General features: G+C 40.1%; 1 protein-coding gene across 1 annotated transcript; it reads right to left on the reverse strand.

Annotated features, from left to right (window-relative positions):
- Nucleotides 1–6,749: 6,749 nt before the first annotated feature.
- ZNF432 (zinc finger protein 432) lies at nucleotides 6,750–17,612 on the reverse strand. Its single transcript, XM_008574634.1, has 5 exons — nucleotides 17,529–17,612; nucleotides 15,417–15,620; nucleotides 12,043–12,169; nucleotides 11,389–11,484; nucleotides 6,750–8,778 (listed from the first exon to the last, which is right to left on the reverse strand). The coding sequence occupies exons 2-5, from the start codon at nucleotides 15,429–15,431 to the stop codon at nucleotides 7,031–7,033; spliced, it is 1,986 nt and encodes a 661-aa protein (XP_008572856.1). The 5' UTR covers nucleotides 15,432–15,620; nucleotides 17,529–17,612; the 3' UTR covers nucleotides 6,750–7,030.
- Between the last annotated feature and the right edge of the window lie 255 nt (nucleotides 17,613–17,867).

The raw sequence follows: 17,867 nt of genomic DNA on the forward strand, positions 1-17,867 counted from the left end.
GTAGCCAGAAATCTCTGGGACCAAGAAACAATCACACAACCCACCCACAACACATCTTTAAGTGGCGTGGAAGAATCTGTGTAACCAGAGAATCACAATGTGTTACTGAAATTATAACTGAGTAGTTCTGAATATTTTATTCCAGACTGCCACTGGTTCACAAACGTGGGTTGGTACTATTGCAGCTATTAAAAAATGTATAACCGGTCAGCCGCAAAAAAAAAAAAAAAAAAAAAAAAAAAAGCATAAATGTCGTCTCATTTGCAAGTATGTTCATGATGAGAAATTATGTGATTATGTGATACAGTCGATTTTCTCTATGCTTATACAGATTATAACAACTGTGTGAAAAGTAACAGAAAAAAAGTATCTTGCTGGGTAAAAGAAGATAGGGTAATGGGGATGTTTTTACGTGGGTCAGAATGACAATAACAAGGAAATAAGCTAAAACTAAAAAAAGGAAACTTAGAGGCAAGAACAACAAAAACTACATATTTGGTAGTAAACATATCACTATATTATTACGAACCTAACTGAATTTTGTGAGAAGGGTGGTGATGTGGGGAGATAACGTTTTTAGTAAGGGCCGTGAGGACGGACTTGAACTTGATAGAGTGAACTGGATTTGAACGATCACAGAAGCCTTCAAGACTATTCCTGGCATTGAAGGTTTTAGCCTGAACCCAACGGCCCTCCCGCGGCCCCGGACTCCGTCACACACTGACGGCGCCCGAGCCCCATACTGAATGCTACGTTAAATCCCAAACATGTCCAAGAAAGCGATGTGCACATCTCCCTAACCTAGGTTTCTCTAATGCTGGGCGCCACATTAAATCGCGAACCTGAACGAGCCCCGCGTTCAGTGATACGAACTTGTCACCCCAGTTCTCAACCACTGAGCCCCACAGAGGGATCCACCTCAATCCCTGACAGCGTCGGACTCTCGGCAGATGATTTCTTCAGACTCTTCGTAACTGACAGCCCGGGAACCCGTCACCAACGCTCAGCTTCCTCAGCGACTGCATTCAAATAAAACCCCAACTAGGGTCCCTCACACACGCCCAGGTCCCACCAGCCCCACAGGCCGTGAGTCCACGCCCAGAACCCGACTCACCTGCTCCCGAACCTCTCCAGACATCACTCGCGACAAAACCCCGGACCCACGACCGAAACCAATTCCTATCCCGACGCCGTCCTTTGCAGTCCCTGGGGACACCAACAGGCTGGAACGAGTGTCGGGAGAGGACCACGGAGCGTTACCGGAATTCCGAGTTCCCACCGTGGGCCCAGCTCTGTGAGGTCACAGGGCCACGCCCACCCCGGAGTTTCTGACGGGAGCGGCCATAACGGTTGTGGTAAGAAACGGAAATCACTCCTGGCCATCTCAATGCCTTTCCCTCCTTTTTGTCAAGGGAAGCTCAACAATGCTGTCAACTGCGTAAGGTTTCAGAAGCCTGTGAGAATCCAAGGCCAACATGGCGCGGTGGCATTTTATTCAGCCGGCAGTGTAAAAAGAAAGATGGCGGCAACCGTATGCTCATCTTAACTGAGGCTGGAGCATCATGGGCGCAGCCATCTTTGAGGAAGGCTGGTGCCCTTACGGCAGAGAAGGCACTCACAACCGGGACAACTTTGGTAGACAAAAAAGGTTTCTAGAAGCGAGACGTTACTGAGGACGATGTGGTCACAGAGTTGACCACAAAACTGTGGTAATTTATTTCAAGACTTAGGTTGACAGGGCCGTCGGGCGGCTCATTTGAGAGTGTGGTGCTGATATCACCAAGGCCACGGGTTCGGATCCCATATAGGGATGGCCGGTTCGCTCACTTGGGAGAGCGTGGTGCTGACAACACCAAGTCAAGGGTTAAGATCCCCTTGCCAGTCATCCTTTCAAAAAATAAAATAAAGTCTTAGGTTGACGATATGCGGAGGTGTATGGGTAAGGCCTTTTATAGGTCAGAAGGAAGTCAGACAGGGATGAAATGAGCGAAGCCAGCCCTGCAATAGGTGTGGGGCTCCATACAATGCTAATTCGTAGGTGTGTGTTGTCAACCAGTACTCCGAGGGGAGACGGTGGGAAATGAAGAAAGACACAATTTATTTTACGGGATCAAGAGGACCTTGCAGGCTGCTGACCTAATAAGGGATCTTAGTTTATTTTAGTTTCCTTTTTATAAGCCAGTGAAAATAACAAATCGTACTGATTAAATCAATTATATCTGCTACCAAGCTCTTTATAGAACAAAACATTTTCAGCTGCCAGGCACTTGAAGATTCATAGCTAACTACTTATCAACAAAATAAGAACGTAAGTTTCTCATTTACAAAGCTTCCAGGGTCCTGGGTTTAATCAGAGGTCAGACCTCAAAGTGAAGGAGAAGCGGGGGAAGTAGGCAAAAGAGGTGCCAGCCCTGCTGGCTTCCCCAGAAAAGCAAGGACTTTGTCAGCTTGCTTATTCAGTACCCCACAGGTGTGATTTGATTTTCCAGTGGGGAAGGAGATGAGGAGGTGAAGGTGCAAATGTATGTACATGCTTCCTTCCAAAACTAAATGTTGATGACAGTGGGGCATTTGAGCATATGAAATTATGAGAATGCAATTATCATACTTTGCATAGTTCCCGAATCAAGATAAAAAGCAAACTTAAAAATGTTTTATTTAGGCAGTTGTGGGAGGTGTAATTGTTGAAGATTTAAGTAGATAATTCCCTTTTTTGGAAGGCAATCTAAATGCAATTTAAATTTTTCATTTTTTTTGACACATCAATTCTAATCCAAAAAGTTTATTTGGTAAAAAGTTTTGTTAATGTTAACCACAGCAGTTTTTGTAATTTTTTTTTTTAAGGGAATGTACAATGATAGATGAATACCTTGGTAAATTATGGAACATCTACTCAAGCATAACAGAATATAGCAATTAAAAAAGAATATATTATGATTTTCAGTATAAATAAGGTAAGATAACTATTTTTCTTTTTTTCTTTTTTTTTTTGTGACCAGTAAGGGGATCGTAACCCTTGGCTTGGTGTCGTCCACACCGCGCTCAGCCAGTGAGTGCACTGGCCATCCCAATATAGGATCCAAACCCGAGGTCGCAGCGCTCCCAGCACCACACTCTCATGAGTGAGCCACGGGGTCAGCCCAAGATAACTATTTTTCAAAGGACAAAAATGACCTGTAGGATAACGTATACATTATGATCTTCTCACTGGAACAAGTCAAACATCTTGAACATTGTGACTGATTAAACATTTAGTTTGAATTACTTTAGAGGTTATGTTCATGGGTAGAGAATGTCGTAAGTGTTTACTTGGAGAAAATTCCAAATTTTTGCAGTTCCCAGTTAATATCTTTGTATCATAAGCACAAATTTATTATAAAAAGACGTTGATTTAAGAAAAAAGTTTTAGAAGACTAATGATGGTAGACGTTCACAATATAGTTAAGTGTAAAATAGACTAGTCTTACTTTTCTTTCATAAAATATACTTACATGCATTTGAAAATTTGGGGAGATTATCATTAACAATGCTTGACTCTTATGTACAGTTGTGGTGATTCAACATTTCTTACTTTTGCTTATATGTTTTCTAATTTATATACAATAAGAATTTATTGTATGTGTGTGTGTATATATATATATTATATACACATTTTTTTGGCAGCTGGCCAGTTCAGTGTTTGCATAATTTCTTAAATTATTAAATTAAATTTCAGCTCCATTCACCTGGGATGTCACCCTCTTGTAGTTAAGTTCAGCACCTAGAGCACAGGGCTCATCAGGGTGGCCTGTTCTGGGACTCACTGATTAGTTCCAGAAGTGAGCTGATTAGACCCCACCATGGCAGGCTGTGTAGATCCACAGAAGACTGAGAAGTGGAGTGGATTTGAGGGCCTGGCAAGTGGAACATTTATGTCTGATTCTTTGCTGCCCAAAATCTATGCTGTGGGGGTGGTGATGGGAACACTAACTTAGGATGGGGTAGATTTGTTCAAATTTAAGTATAGATCAGAAAGGTCTTTTTATAAATGCAGAGTCCTGGGCCCCAGCTCCAGAGGTTCTAGTTTAGGAAGTCTAGGTTATGACTCAGGAATTTGCCTTCTTTTACAAGCTTCTCAGAGAATCCTAAGGAAAGCAAAGAGAAAATACTTAGAAAGTCCTGCAGAGTTCTAGACTTAGAAATATTACAATGGTTATCCCCTTTCAGTACACTTGTCTTGGCTCAAATTACACTTGCCCAGAAAAGCCTTTAATTTTACTGTCTCCCTCACCAGACTCTATGCTCCTTCAAGGCCATCACTTTGCCTGTTTTGTTCATTGATCTGTCCCCAGTGACAACAGCAGTGCTTGGCATAGTGTAGAAGCTCAAAAAAATATTTTTAAAGGAGTGAATTACTCAAAAGGGAGTTGGGAGTTCACTTCTGCCACATCACAAATGTATATGGCAAATGTTCGTTTCTTTTGCTATAAAGAGGACTCACCGTTTATAAACTGGATTATATATCCTTATTATCAAGGGAAATAACTCTGAATAGAGAAAGCAAGAGCCATACTCGTAGAACTAAAAAATGTTTGCCAGCAGAACTGCTCAAACACAATTGATAAAGGAAGTTCAGAAAAAAAGGAAATAACAGAAGGAAACATAACATCAGGAATGAAGAAAAAGCTACAAAAAAGGGAAATATGTCATCAAATATCATAGCCTATTCTTTTGAGTTTTTAAAACTGATGGTTGGAAGCAAAAATTACAATTTTATTCGATATAGTTCTCAGTGGATGTAGAAGTGTTGAACATCATTTGCCATTCGGGAAATGTAAGTTAAGGCCATGATTATATACAACCACACACCTAATAGGCAAGCTAAAATAAAGTATAGACAGTGCCAAATGCTAGAAAGGACATGCAACAAATGGAGTGCTCATACATTGCTGGTAGGAATGTAAATTAGTACAGCCACTCTGGAAAAGTTTGGCAGTTTCTGGTAAACACAAATTTACCATATGAACCAGCAATTGTGCTCCTGGGTGTTTATCCTAGAGAAACAAAAACTTGTGTTTATACAAAGTCAGGTACACATATGTTCATTTACTGGTAGCTGCTAGCACAACATTTCTGCATCCTGATTATGGTAGGAATTACACAAATCTATACATTACAAAATTAGAATACACAAAAATAAACACACCAATTAGTGCATTAAAAAAAACTAGTGAAGTCTAAAGTTCTGTAGTTTAACAGCATTGTACTAATCTCATTTTATTGGTTTTGATTATGTATTATGGTTATGTAAGATAATATCACTGAGGAAGCTGAGTGAATTGTACTTAGGAACTGTGTACATTTTGTAATTTTTTGTCAATTTAACATTATTTCAAGGGGCTGGCTGGTTGATGCAGTTGGTTAGAGTGTGGTGCTGATAACACCAAGATCTGGGGTTCAATCCCTGTACTGACCAGCTGCCAAAAATAATAATAATTTTAAGAAGACTTACAGAAAAATCATATTAAGGTGTTTTTTTTTAAAACTACTTGATGCTTCTTATGAACTGGGATAAACACATCTAAATATGTTGAATTACTTTAATGAATTTAATATATGCCTTTTGAAGCAGATAAGTAGACTGAAAGGAATAAATTTACAATCTACAATATGCAAGAGCTAATCATATAATGATATAAGGTAGGCACAAAACACTCCTGCATTGTATATAACATCAAAATGTAATCAGTGACAGGCCGGCCCGTGGCTCACTCGGTAGAGTGCGGTGCTGATAACACCAAGGCCACGAGTTCGGATCCTATATAGGGATGGCCGGTTTGCTCACTGGCTGAGCGTGGTGCTGACAACACCAAGCCAAGGGTTGAGATCCCCTTACCGGTCATCTTTATATAGGATAAGAAAAAAAAAAAATGTAATCAGTGATGAGAAAAGCCCACTTTAAATTTATGTAATCACTAAGAACATGGTTCAAGGTATCTTGTCCCAAAATGGCACCAAGCATATGATGAGTTTAGAGTTCTGATAGAAACCCCTCAAATGTACATACATCGTTTTCATGACACTTCTTTGCTTCATGAATTCTGATACTTTGCTAAAGTTACTCCACATTTAGTGTTTTCTTAAGTTTTGTTTCTATATGAATTAATGACAGATGATGAGGCAAAATGTATCACTGATATCCTGCCGTATTCATTGCCATCTGCAATTTTTTCTCCAGTGTGAAATATCTCACAACTATTAGATTATATTTCTGGGCAAAGGCTTTCCCTTGATCATTATGTCCTGCTATGTATGAACTCAACTGATGATCTATTATGATCACTAAGGAGAAGGGTCTTTTTTCCTATAGTAGAAAGCTTTCCTAGTCTCCCCACTGATGATTTATCTCAGTACATACTTTTCAAGACATAATTACATAGAAATTTTTCCTCAAGACTCTTCTGCATTGAATGTATCAGAATTTTTCCTATACGTCTATTTGGACATACAGTGTGAGGTAACTGATCACTGAAGGCACTATCACATTCTCTGAATTAAATTTCCCACCTATGCAAATTCCATAATCTCCCAAAGATGAAAATTTAGCTCTAGGCTGCTCTACACTGACTATATTCACGTATGGTAGGAGCACACAAATGTTTAATGAGTTCATAGTACTAACATGGTTTGCCCTCTGCACAAGTTCGCTTGTATGTAATGAGGTCAGATTCTCTGCAAAGGATTATGTACCTTGACTTACAAGTTTCTCTTGTGTTCACTGTCCTATTTTAACAAAGCTTGATGAATCACTGAATCCACAGTCTCTCTCTCTCATGAGTTCTTTGATGTGTGTACATCAAAGAATTCAAAGCCAGAATTCATACTGAAGGCTTTGCCACATTGACTCCATTCATATGATTTGTCTCCTCTGTAAATTCCCCCATGGATAATGAAGCTGATAGTGTGCAAATAGTATTTTCCACACTCAGTACACATAAAGGAAGCCTATATTGTGTGAAGTCTCTGATGCTGTACAAGACACATTTTCTTTCTAAGGCATGACCACATTCATTGCTTTGTTGGGGGGTTTGTTTCCATTATGTGTATGCTGATGTACAATGAGATTTCTCTTTGAAGAGAAGCCTTTTCCACATTCACTACATATAAAGGGTCTCTCTCCTGTATGAGTTCGTTGATGAACAATTAGACGGCTTCTGACAGTGAAGCCTTTACCACATTCATTGCAAGCGTAAGGTTTCTCTCCAGTATGAATTTGCTTATGTAAAATGAGCTCAGTTTCCATGGCAAAGTCTTTTCCACATTCACTGCATATATAGGGTTTTTCTCCTGTATGAATTTGCTGATGTACAATGAGATAGCGTTTCATGGTGAAGCCTTTTCCACATTCACTGCACATAAAGGGTTTCTCTCCAGTATGAGTTCGCTGATGTACAACAAGATTGCTCTTAAAGGAAAAACCTTTTCCACATTCATTACATATATAAGGTTTCTCTCCAGTATGAGTTCGCTGATGTAACATCAATCCACTGTTCACAATAAAACCTTTCCCACAATCGCTACATCTGTAGGGTTTCTCTCCAGTATGAGTTCGCTGATGTACAATCAGCCGACTCTTCAAGGGGAAACCTTTTCCACATTCACTGCATATGTAGGGTTTCTCTCCAGTGTGAGTTCGCTGATGTATGATTAGCATGCTCTTCACGGTGAAACCTTTCCCACATTCACTACATAAATGTGTTTTCTCTAATGCATGATTTCTCTGATGTACAATGAGATTACTCTTCCTGGGAAAGCCTTTTCCACATTCATTGCATACATAGGGTTTCTCTCCCGTATGAGTTCGCTGATGTTCGATCAGACGGCTCTTCATGGTGAAACCTTTCCCACATTCATTGCATATATATGGTTTCTCTCCTGTATGATTTCTTTGATGTATGATGACATAGTGCTTCGTGGTGAAGCCTTTTCCACATTCACTGCAGATGAAGGGCTTCTCGCCGGTATGAGTTCGCTGATGTATGATAAGCATGCTCTTCCCAGTGAAGCCTTTTCCACATTCATTACATACATAGGATTTCTCTCCAGTATGATTTCGCTGATGTACAATGAGATTACGCTTGCCTGGGAAGCCTTTTCCACATTCACTGCACACATAAGGTTTCTCTCCAGTATGAGTTCGCTGATGTTCGATCAGACGGCTCTTCATGGTGAAGACTTTTCCACATTCACTACATAAAAAGGACTTCTCTCTTTTATGAATTCTCTGATGTTCATTGAGCCTGGACTTTCTGGAGAATATTTTTGAACACATACTACATCCATAAGGTTTCTCTCCTGTATGAACTCTCTCATGATCTGTGAGCTGAGACTTCTTGACAAAAGCTTTCCCACATTCACTGCATACATGGGTTTTCTCTGTTTCGTGAGTTCTTTGATGATTAATGACTTGGGGCTTATTGCTACTGGGTTTTGCACTTACAGGGAATTTAACAGCAGAATGAAATTCTTCAGATTTACTATGCAGAAATGACTTCCCATTTCCATTATATTTAGTGGAGTTCTCCATTTCATAGATTTTCTTCCGGCTGACTAAACTTATATTTGATTTCAAAGTTTTTATACATAATTCAAACATATCATGATTTTTCCTGAAAGGAAAATGACTTTTTCTTTGAGTAACAGTATTTCCAAATGCATTATGTTCATAGTATTGTTCCATACTCTTCAGAATTCTTTGATTTTCCAAGTGACTCTGTAGATGATCAACTGTGTGGTTTTCTAGGAAAGAAGAGAACAGTGAATCCTTTCATAATCGTCTTGGGGATAAAACTTTAAAAAAAAATTTCCTTGTTTTTGAAAAATGGCTCTTTAATGACACTACAATAAACATTTAAAAGGAAATCTATGTATAAGTTCCTTATTGCTTTCTCACTGCTAAAAACACAATAATATAAAGAAACCAAAATGTAAAACCAGTTAGTGTACAATAAGGTTAGGCAGTTAACAATCCATATACAAAGGTACTTCAAAAAGTTTGTAAAAAATAGAATTGAAAGGGCCAGCCTGTGGCTCACTCGGGAGAGTGTGGTGCTGATAACACCAAGGCCATGGGTTCGGATCCCATATAGGGATGGCCGGTTCACTCACTGGGTGAGCGTGGTGCTGACAACACCAAGTCAAGGGTTAAGATCCCCTTACCAGTCATCTTTTAAAAAAAAAAAAAAAGATAATATGAATCTTTCCATGAACTTTTTGAAGTATCCTCATAGATTTGGCTGCTTTCTGAATAGAACCTTTCAAAACATGCAGACATAGTAAAATACAAGCAAGTCATTATTATAAGTGAACAACAGGATTTGAAGGAACAGCATTCCACAGAACTTAGGGAATCACCAGACCAAATAGTTGGATGAGATGACTAATCCTAAATGGTAAGGGTTGTATTTATTCACAACATATATTTATTGAATGGCTCCCATGTACAAGGCACTCTGCTAGTGTTTGGGGTATGCAAAATTTGCCTTCTTTTCACTGATCTCAAATTCTAGTTAGGAGAAAACTGAATTAACAAGAAGGAATGAAAATAAAAGGTAGTTGGAGAGGGTTAAGTGTGATCTGAAGGTGCAATGGAGATGGTGGGAGGTGGAGGAAAGCAGGATATGTCTGCATAAAGAAAACGTAAGCTGAAATGAGAGGTCAATGGGGAGAGTGGTTCATGAAAGTGAGGAATCAAGGATTACTTTACTAACTATATGGCTTGAGCCACTAGGTAGGTTGAAGCATCTCATAATGAGAAGGGGAATATTACTGAAGTCCAGATCTTCAGAACTATGTAGAATAAAGTCAGAACTATGTAGAATAAAGTATGTATTGTGAAACATAAATGTTGAGATGGTTCTTAAATATGTAACACAGACATGAAGAATCTGTTTCAAGGTATAAATGGAGATAGCAATGTGGAAGTAATCAATATATACCTATTAAAGAAAAGAGGACTGGATGACATGTTAGGAAGACATGTAGTATGAAAGTACAGAACCAAGATTTTAGACATTCCAAAATTTAGTTTGGGGATTCTTTAAGCCCTCTTAGATGAACTAAACTCTGACTATAAAGATCAGAGAAATATACATACTGACATGTACAGAATATATGTATATTTTCTTACCTGTTACCTGGCAAGTAAGAATTTGAGATCCTCAGCATCTGAATTCAAGTGAACTGAAATAAACTCTTCCATGGTAATCCTATTCCTGAATTTGCCTTTCTTCAAACTATAAGCTACCATCAAACTAGCTTTCAAAAAATATCAAGGCATTTAGAACGACTCCTATAATCAACATTCCAACCACTGGTCTAGCTGTGTCATGTTATCATACGTTCCATTTATAATGAAATAAAAAAACGATTGTTAAGGAATTGTGCAACTGGCCAGTGTACCATGCAGTCATCTTCAGAAGCTAATGTGCACAGTTGTTGCTTTGCGTTGCTTTGCCCCCCATGGATTTGTCATCCCACTTCCCCTGGGTGACGGAGATGCAAAGGATTACTCAAAGCCCATCTCTACTGAGCAGTGAGAGGCCCCAAAGTGGTTAATCTCCCATAGGAACACTTAAGAGAGAGGGATCCCTTCCTTGGGAAATTAACCACTTTTTCGGGGCCTCTCTCTGCTCAGTAGAGATGGGCTTTGAGTAATCCTTTGCGACTCCATCACCCAGGTGAAGTGGGGTGACAAATCAATGGGGGGCAAAGCAACACACAGTAACAGACCAGGTTATTGTGAGGGCACAACATATACAGTGGTATTTCCCAATGGGGGAGGAAAGTGCAATAGTCAGAAGATACTGATGAATTCAAAGTTCTCTCTATGGGGCCGGCCTGTGGCTCACTCGGGAGAGTGCGGAGCTGATAACACCAAGGCCACGGGTTCGGATCCCATATAGGGATGGCCAGTTTGCTCACTGGGTGAGCGTGGTGCTGACAACACCGAGTCAAGGGTTAAGATCCCCTTACCGGTCATCTTTTAAAAAAAAAAAAAAAAAAAGTTCTCTATGGAGCAAGGCCTGGAAGGTGAAACTCCATGGTCAAGGAGATGGAAGGAACAGGCAGAAACACTGTGACAGGATATAAAGGAGAGGATTATAGAGTCCAAGGAAGAAGAAAACTAGGCAAACAAACAAAAAGCAAGATGTAAGATAAAGTAAGTAGGGATCAGAGGAGAAAAAAGGAATATATTTCGCTCTAAAGTCCTAAAAGACAAGTTCTGATACAGGGAGAAACATACATGGAAGCACTGTTTCTGTATCCTCAGATATCCACATAGCCTTCTCTGACTGACTAGAACATGACTTCTACGGTTATGCATTTTGCTGGCCCTCATTTACTCACCTGGACAGATTCGACTATGCATTTCATCTTCTATTGTCCATGGTTCTTCTCCTTGTTCCAATTTGGAGAGTGCATACGGTTTGATGGCTTGATAACCTGTTTATGGGAAACGATAGAAGATTTAAGACACATTAAATTGGGCTGGGGTATGTAAAATGGAAGAATATTACATTTAAGGTACTAGATAGTTTTCACATCTGCAAAGTAGACACTTTTCTCTCAGGAGAGGGTAGATTACAGTCGGCCCTCAGTATCCATGGGTTCTACATCCATGAATTCAACCAACCGTAGACCAAAAATATTTGCAAAAAAAAAACAATAAAAAATAATACAAATAAAAAACAAGATAGCATAACAACTATTTACATAGCATTTACATTGTATTAAGTAATTCAGAGATGATTTAAAGTATATGGGAAGAGGTGCATAGGTCCAAATTCTGTGCCATTTTATATATGGAACTTGAGCATCTTCAGATTTGGTATCTATGGGGAGTCCTGGAACCAACAAGGGACAACTGTATATCCTTTTATCAGAAGCCAGAAGATGCACTAAAATTCTGCTATTCAGAGCACTGCAGTGACTTCCCAGGGTAAGCAGCTAGAAAGGCCACACACTGGGGTGCTCTGAGTGACATAGGCCAACTGTCCTCACCCAGTGACACCAGGTTGCCATAGTTCTCCAACATCACGTCCCGGTAGAGGTCCTTCTGAGCAGGGCCCAGGAGCTGCCATTCCTCACAGGTGAACTCCACAGCCACATCCTCCAATGTCAGCAATTCCTGTAATAATAGAGTCCTTAAAGTGCTTAATATAAAGTTGTCTTTTACTGACATGGAAGGAATGTGAAGAAAGTTGTCCTGCTCATCTTAACCATATAGACTGCATCTATAAGCCTACTATATTTTTTAATACATTGTCAAAGAATCAATCTCCAAGTATTCTGTAATTGTGTAGTAAGCCATTCAGTCAACAAAGTATGTTTTTATATCAAACTCTCTCAGTAAAAACAGTTTTTACACATAATTTTTTTATTTCAGCATCTATTGACCAGTCAAGAAATTACATGCTAGTAACATCTAGATATATGATATAGATTGCAACATTCACTATAAGCCCTCCCAGGTAATACAAGCCTAAGACATGAAGAGACCCCTGATGCTAGAATCACAGAACACTACATAAGTGTTTAATTAGTGAATGGATTTTAAAAAATAGAAATATATCTAAAACACAAGATTCATCAAATTTGGGAAAAATTATTCTTGAAGATATAAACATTAAGTATATATGTGCACACATATGAATATATATACACACACATATGTCTCTGTATGCAGACACATGTATGTGTGTACATTAACAGAAAGGTTATCATATTAGAACTGGAATATACATTTTTAAAAAATAACTGAAAAAATGAAGCAGAGACACAAAGAGACAAAACATAAAGGAGAGTTTAATAAATATGAAGGATAGAGTAAGGTCAATCATATGCCCAACATAGTTTTTGAAATATTATATTGAAACAGAGAAGCAATTTATAAAGAGCTAAGGAGTGAGAAACTTTCAGAACCAATTAAACATCCTACAACTCAGAATTAGTAAACTGGCAAAGCCAAACAGGAAATCTGCATCTAGACACACCAGACTGAAACTACAGAACACCAGATGCAAATATAAGATTACGAAAACAAGAAGAAAAAGACGCATTGACATCAAAAGAAAGACTGAATTCACTGACAGCTGACTTTTTCACACAAACAATAGAAGCCAGAAAAATGTGGAATAATATCTTGAATGTCCTCATTCTGTGGCAGTGCAGCCTAGCCACAACTGCTACTGGAGAATAAATTGAGACTCTCTTGTCAATTCAACTCCCACTCTCTTGTCTCAGCATGGCTTCCAATCACATGGCAGGGTGGTATATAGATAGGCAGAGAAGACCTAGGCAAAAACTGATCAGGTAGTTTATCCCCACGTTATTATAGAAATTACTACATAGAGAAGAAAGCAGACTTGGTAGATGATGCAAATTCTCAATGCTGATTATCTTACCACATTCTGAATTATTTCAGGTGAGACACGAATCTATTCCGAAAAAAGAAAACTTAGGTTCCTACTTAATTTCACACTCAAAAATAACTTTTTTCCTATTTAAAGACCCAACAGAAAGCAAAGGAATCTGCGAAAACAACAGAGGCAAATATGAAATATATTCATGTAACAAGCTAAAAGCCATAAAAGGGAAAAAAAGTTACAAATTTCGTGAGAGGAAAAATTTAAATTTCTACATTGAAAAAGATATCAGGAACAAAGCTAAAAGAAAAACAATAGACAAAATAAAAGATCAATACATAGTATATATAAACAACTTTTATTAATCAGTAAGAAAAAAAGTTTTTTAATGTAAAAATTACAAAGACAGGTATTTCACAAGAAAAAAATCCATTTGACCATCAAATACACAAGAAGGATTTCAACCTCACTTGCGATGAGTAAAATGCAAAATAAGGCAAAAGAATATCGAACAATTCAGATTGATGAAAATTATGCAATTTGATAATGTCATATATTTAAGTATTGGAAAAGATTTAAGGTATGAATTACCTTACTAAATGGCAGGCACTCGTCTAAATGGTTTACACAGATTCATTTTTTCAAGTATAACTATAGACAAATGGAATTTTATATAGTTAATATTCTTCAATTAATTGCAGTTATTATTCCTTTAGATGCTTAAACTATACCATTTAAGGTGGCCAGCAGGTTATGTTTTTTGGAATGATTCCATTGATGCAAAATAATTCATAAGATGTGTTTATGTACAGAGATATGTACATAAACATACATTTGTAAATATACATACATATGTAGATTCACACATAGTTCAGTGACAGCAAGCATACACTACTAAACATTTGTTAAAGAGTTATGAGGGGACTAGGAAGGAAGTTATGAAGAGGAAATTTACTTTTTTGTGTATATTTCATCTCTGTAATTTTTTTTCCTTTAAAATGTATCCATGAGTAATTTGTGTAATTACAAAAAATAAAAGCAATAAAAGAGAAATAAGTAAGAATTGGATTTGAAAACGGGGAAGGATTCTGTATATTCTTTTTTTTTTTGTCCTTTTGGAGACTGGCCACACCGCGCTCAGCCAGTGAGCGCACTGGCCATCCCTATATAGGATCCGAACCTGCGGCTGGAGCGCTGCTGCGCTCCCAGCGCTGCACTCTCCCGAGTGCGCCGCAGGCTCGGCCCGTGGATTCTGTATATTCTGAGATGAGGTGAAGTTACAAAGCAAACCCTGTGGCACCCAACAACTCAAGCCCTTACCAGACAAAATTCCTTTCAACTCTTTAATGCTGAATCTGTACTTAAATGCCAGTGCAGGCCCCTGTTCGGAACAGGTAAAAGCCAAGTAATACTTCCATTTTCTTAGGCCATTTAGGTTTTATTCCTAGATAAGCTCAGACAGACGCTAGGCTGAGTTCTTTGAGTGGCCTTGCTTTGGTCCCCTGAAACAGCATGTCCACTGAGTTTGGTATATTCCCATAGGGGTCTCTGAGGGGCCTTGTAATAAATAGCAGTAAGAAAATTTCTGCCTTCATTGGAAGGCTACTGTTCAAAACACTGTCCACCTCATCACCTCTAGGAAAAATATCAAATTTTTCTTGAGACTTAAGTGCCTTGAAATATTGATATCCCTTGAGGAACCTGTCTGCTTTCTCCTCACAGTCAATGCATATCATATAACTTGGCATGACTCTCTTGTTTAGCTGGCTGTCAGAGATATCAGATGCAAGTTGACAAGTAATGTAACCGAGAGGATCCTTCAGTCACACATTATGTTCTACGTTAGTCATTTAGTAGGAATCACATGAACAGTATATTCCTGATCCTACTTTGCTATGACATTGGAGTTAGATTCAAAGTTTACTTCTCTGTAAACAATGAAATGATTTCTTACAGGCCTCTACAAATCCATTAGGGAGTAAAGGAGAGGATAAAACAGATAAAAGTCACCTGGACATCGATCATTTTCTTCTGTTGTAGGAAATGGCCAGCAAATGGGATACTCTGTCTTTGCCTCTTTTGGATATGTTCTAAATTCCTAGTTAGAAATCTCAGTCACCAATAAAGGGTGTCCCAAGAAGTGATAATCTAGGTCCTGGAACAACTGTCTTCATTCACTTCTTGTCTCTTCCCAGGAAAGCCGAGACCTGTGAGCTGAAGAGCAAAACAACCTTCATGGGTATATTCCCTTTTGCTGTACATTCACCTTAACACATGGCCCCCAATATTTCTGTCTCTTTATTTGGTTCCCTAGGGCCAATGAAACAGAAGACCCTCAATGTGTGGGAGAAATGTCTTTCCTCTACAAAGTGTAGAAGTAGTACAAATGTGGGGCCGACCCCGTGGCGCACTTGGGAGAGTGCGGCGCTGGGAGCGCAGCGACGCTCCCGCCGTGGGTTCGGATCCTATGTAGGAATGGCCGGTGCGCTCGCTGGCTGAGCGCGGTGTGGGCAACACCACACCAAGGGTTGTGATCCCCTTACCAGTCACGAAAAAGACAAAAAAATAAAAAAAAGTACAAATGTGGCAAAGAATCAGCACAGCACCATGCCTCAGCAGTAAGTAATTCTCAGATCAGTTTTAGAAATGAGACCACATAGATCGCGAGAAACTAAATTTTTCCTCTAAACTATGTTACCCTCATAACTCTCTAAAAGTCTTTATAGGTTGGTCAGTTGGTTCAGTTGGTTAGAGCATCCTGGTGTAACACCAAGGACAAGGGTTCAGAGCCCCGTGCTTGCCAGCCGGAAAAAAAAAAAAAAAAATGTCTTTAAGGTCCGGCTAGTGGCTCACTTAGGAGAGTGTGGTGCTGATAACACCAAGGCCACGGGTTCGGATCCCTATATAGGAATGGCCGGTTAGTTCACTTGGGAGAGCATGGTGCTGACAACACCAAGTCAAGGGTTAAGATCCCCTTACCGGTCATCTTTAAAAAAAAAAAAAAAAGTCTTTATATACCCCATTTATATACACACTTCAATGTGAGGAAAAATGAACACACCGAAAAATTGAGAAAAGAAATGAGATATAGGGCCGCAGTGGCGCTCCCTGTGGAAAAATGAACACACCGAAAAACTGAGAAAAGAAATGAGATATAGGGCCGCAGTGGCGCTCCCGCCGAGGGTTCCAATCCCACATACAGACCGGTTCCCGCTCACTGGCTGAGCGAGGTGCGGGCACAACACCGAGGGTTGCAGTCCCGTTGCCGGTCCCGGTCCGGTACGGGCGCGACACTGAGGGCTGCGATCCGTTGCCGGACACGAAAAAAGACAAAAAGGAAAAAAAAAAAAAGAAATGAGATATAAATACAAATTTAAAAAACAATTCAAAAGTATAAATACTGGGAAAATGTAGAACCTGAAACGAAACATCCATAAGAAATATGCAGTAAATATGCAAGAAGGATAAAAACCGACTGCTGAATCATTCATCCCCCCAAAACTTTCATATAGGTGGGTTCAAGAGGATGGGGTTTTGTGGGAAGCCAAAGAGATTAGGAGGAGGGACTTGGACCTGAAGCTTTTAGGGGACGTTAACGTTCAAGTCTGTTCCGGGAGCCAAAGTTCGAGATCAACACACAGACCAGCCAGGGCTCCCGCTTTCACACGTCTCTGTACAAAAGAACACCACCCCACCAAATTAATACGAAAACCTGGCCTAGATACACAAGTATATAGTTCTCCCTTCGTGGTTTTTCATCATTGAGCCCCCAAATTAACCTAGACCCCGAACCAGACGCCGCGTTCGTTGACAAACAGCACCCCACCAGTTCTCGATCACTGCGCCCTACAGGAAGTGACCCGCGAAGACCCCAACCCCTGACCTCAGAACTCTCGGTCGTTGATCTGTTTAGGCCTTTAATCACTGACCACTAGAGCTCCCCTGATTAACGCCCACAGACACCCCATCACAGACACCCACTGCGGACTCCTCCTACATGGTCCGCTCTAAGAAAGCGCCCGCCGCCCGTGACCCCCACCGCGTCGCCGATCAACAGCCTGCGCAGGCGCCGTTAGACGCTCCCTCCCCCCGCCTGTCCCTCGGACTTGCCCGCACACTCACCTGACGCTCTCCTGAACCCGTAGCGACCTCGGAAGCTGAATTTACCTTCCTAAACTTCTCCCACTTCTTGCCCCCTCGCCCAGCACAGTCTCCCGCAAACGCCCGAAGACATCCACGGCGTTTCTAGGGGAAACGGAATACGAGCTTCCGCCCCTTCCTTATGCGGTCATACGTCCGCGCCGGCGCCGCCACGACGCTCTGGGGGCGGCCATCTTTGAGTGCCTGACGTACAGAAAGCAAAGGGGCAGCTTTCGCGCTGTGGCAGCTTTGTGTTTGTGACAAGCGAAAGGCCACCGGACGGGCCCACGAGAGGACTCTGAAACGGTCCCGTTTTCAGGC

Source organism: Galeopterus variegatus, unplaced genomic scaffold (assembly GCF_000696425.1).
Source record: "Galeopterus variegatus unplaced genomic scaffold, G_variegatus-3.0.2 Scaffold1078, whole genome shotgun sequence".
Classification (NCBI taxonomy): Eukaryota; Metazoa; Chordata; class Mammalia; order Dermoptera; family Cynocephalidae; genus Galeopterus; species Galeopterus variegatus.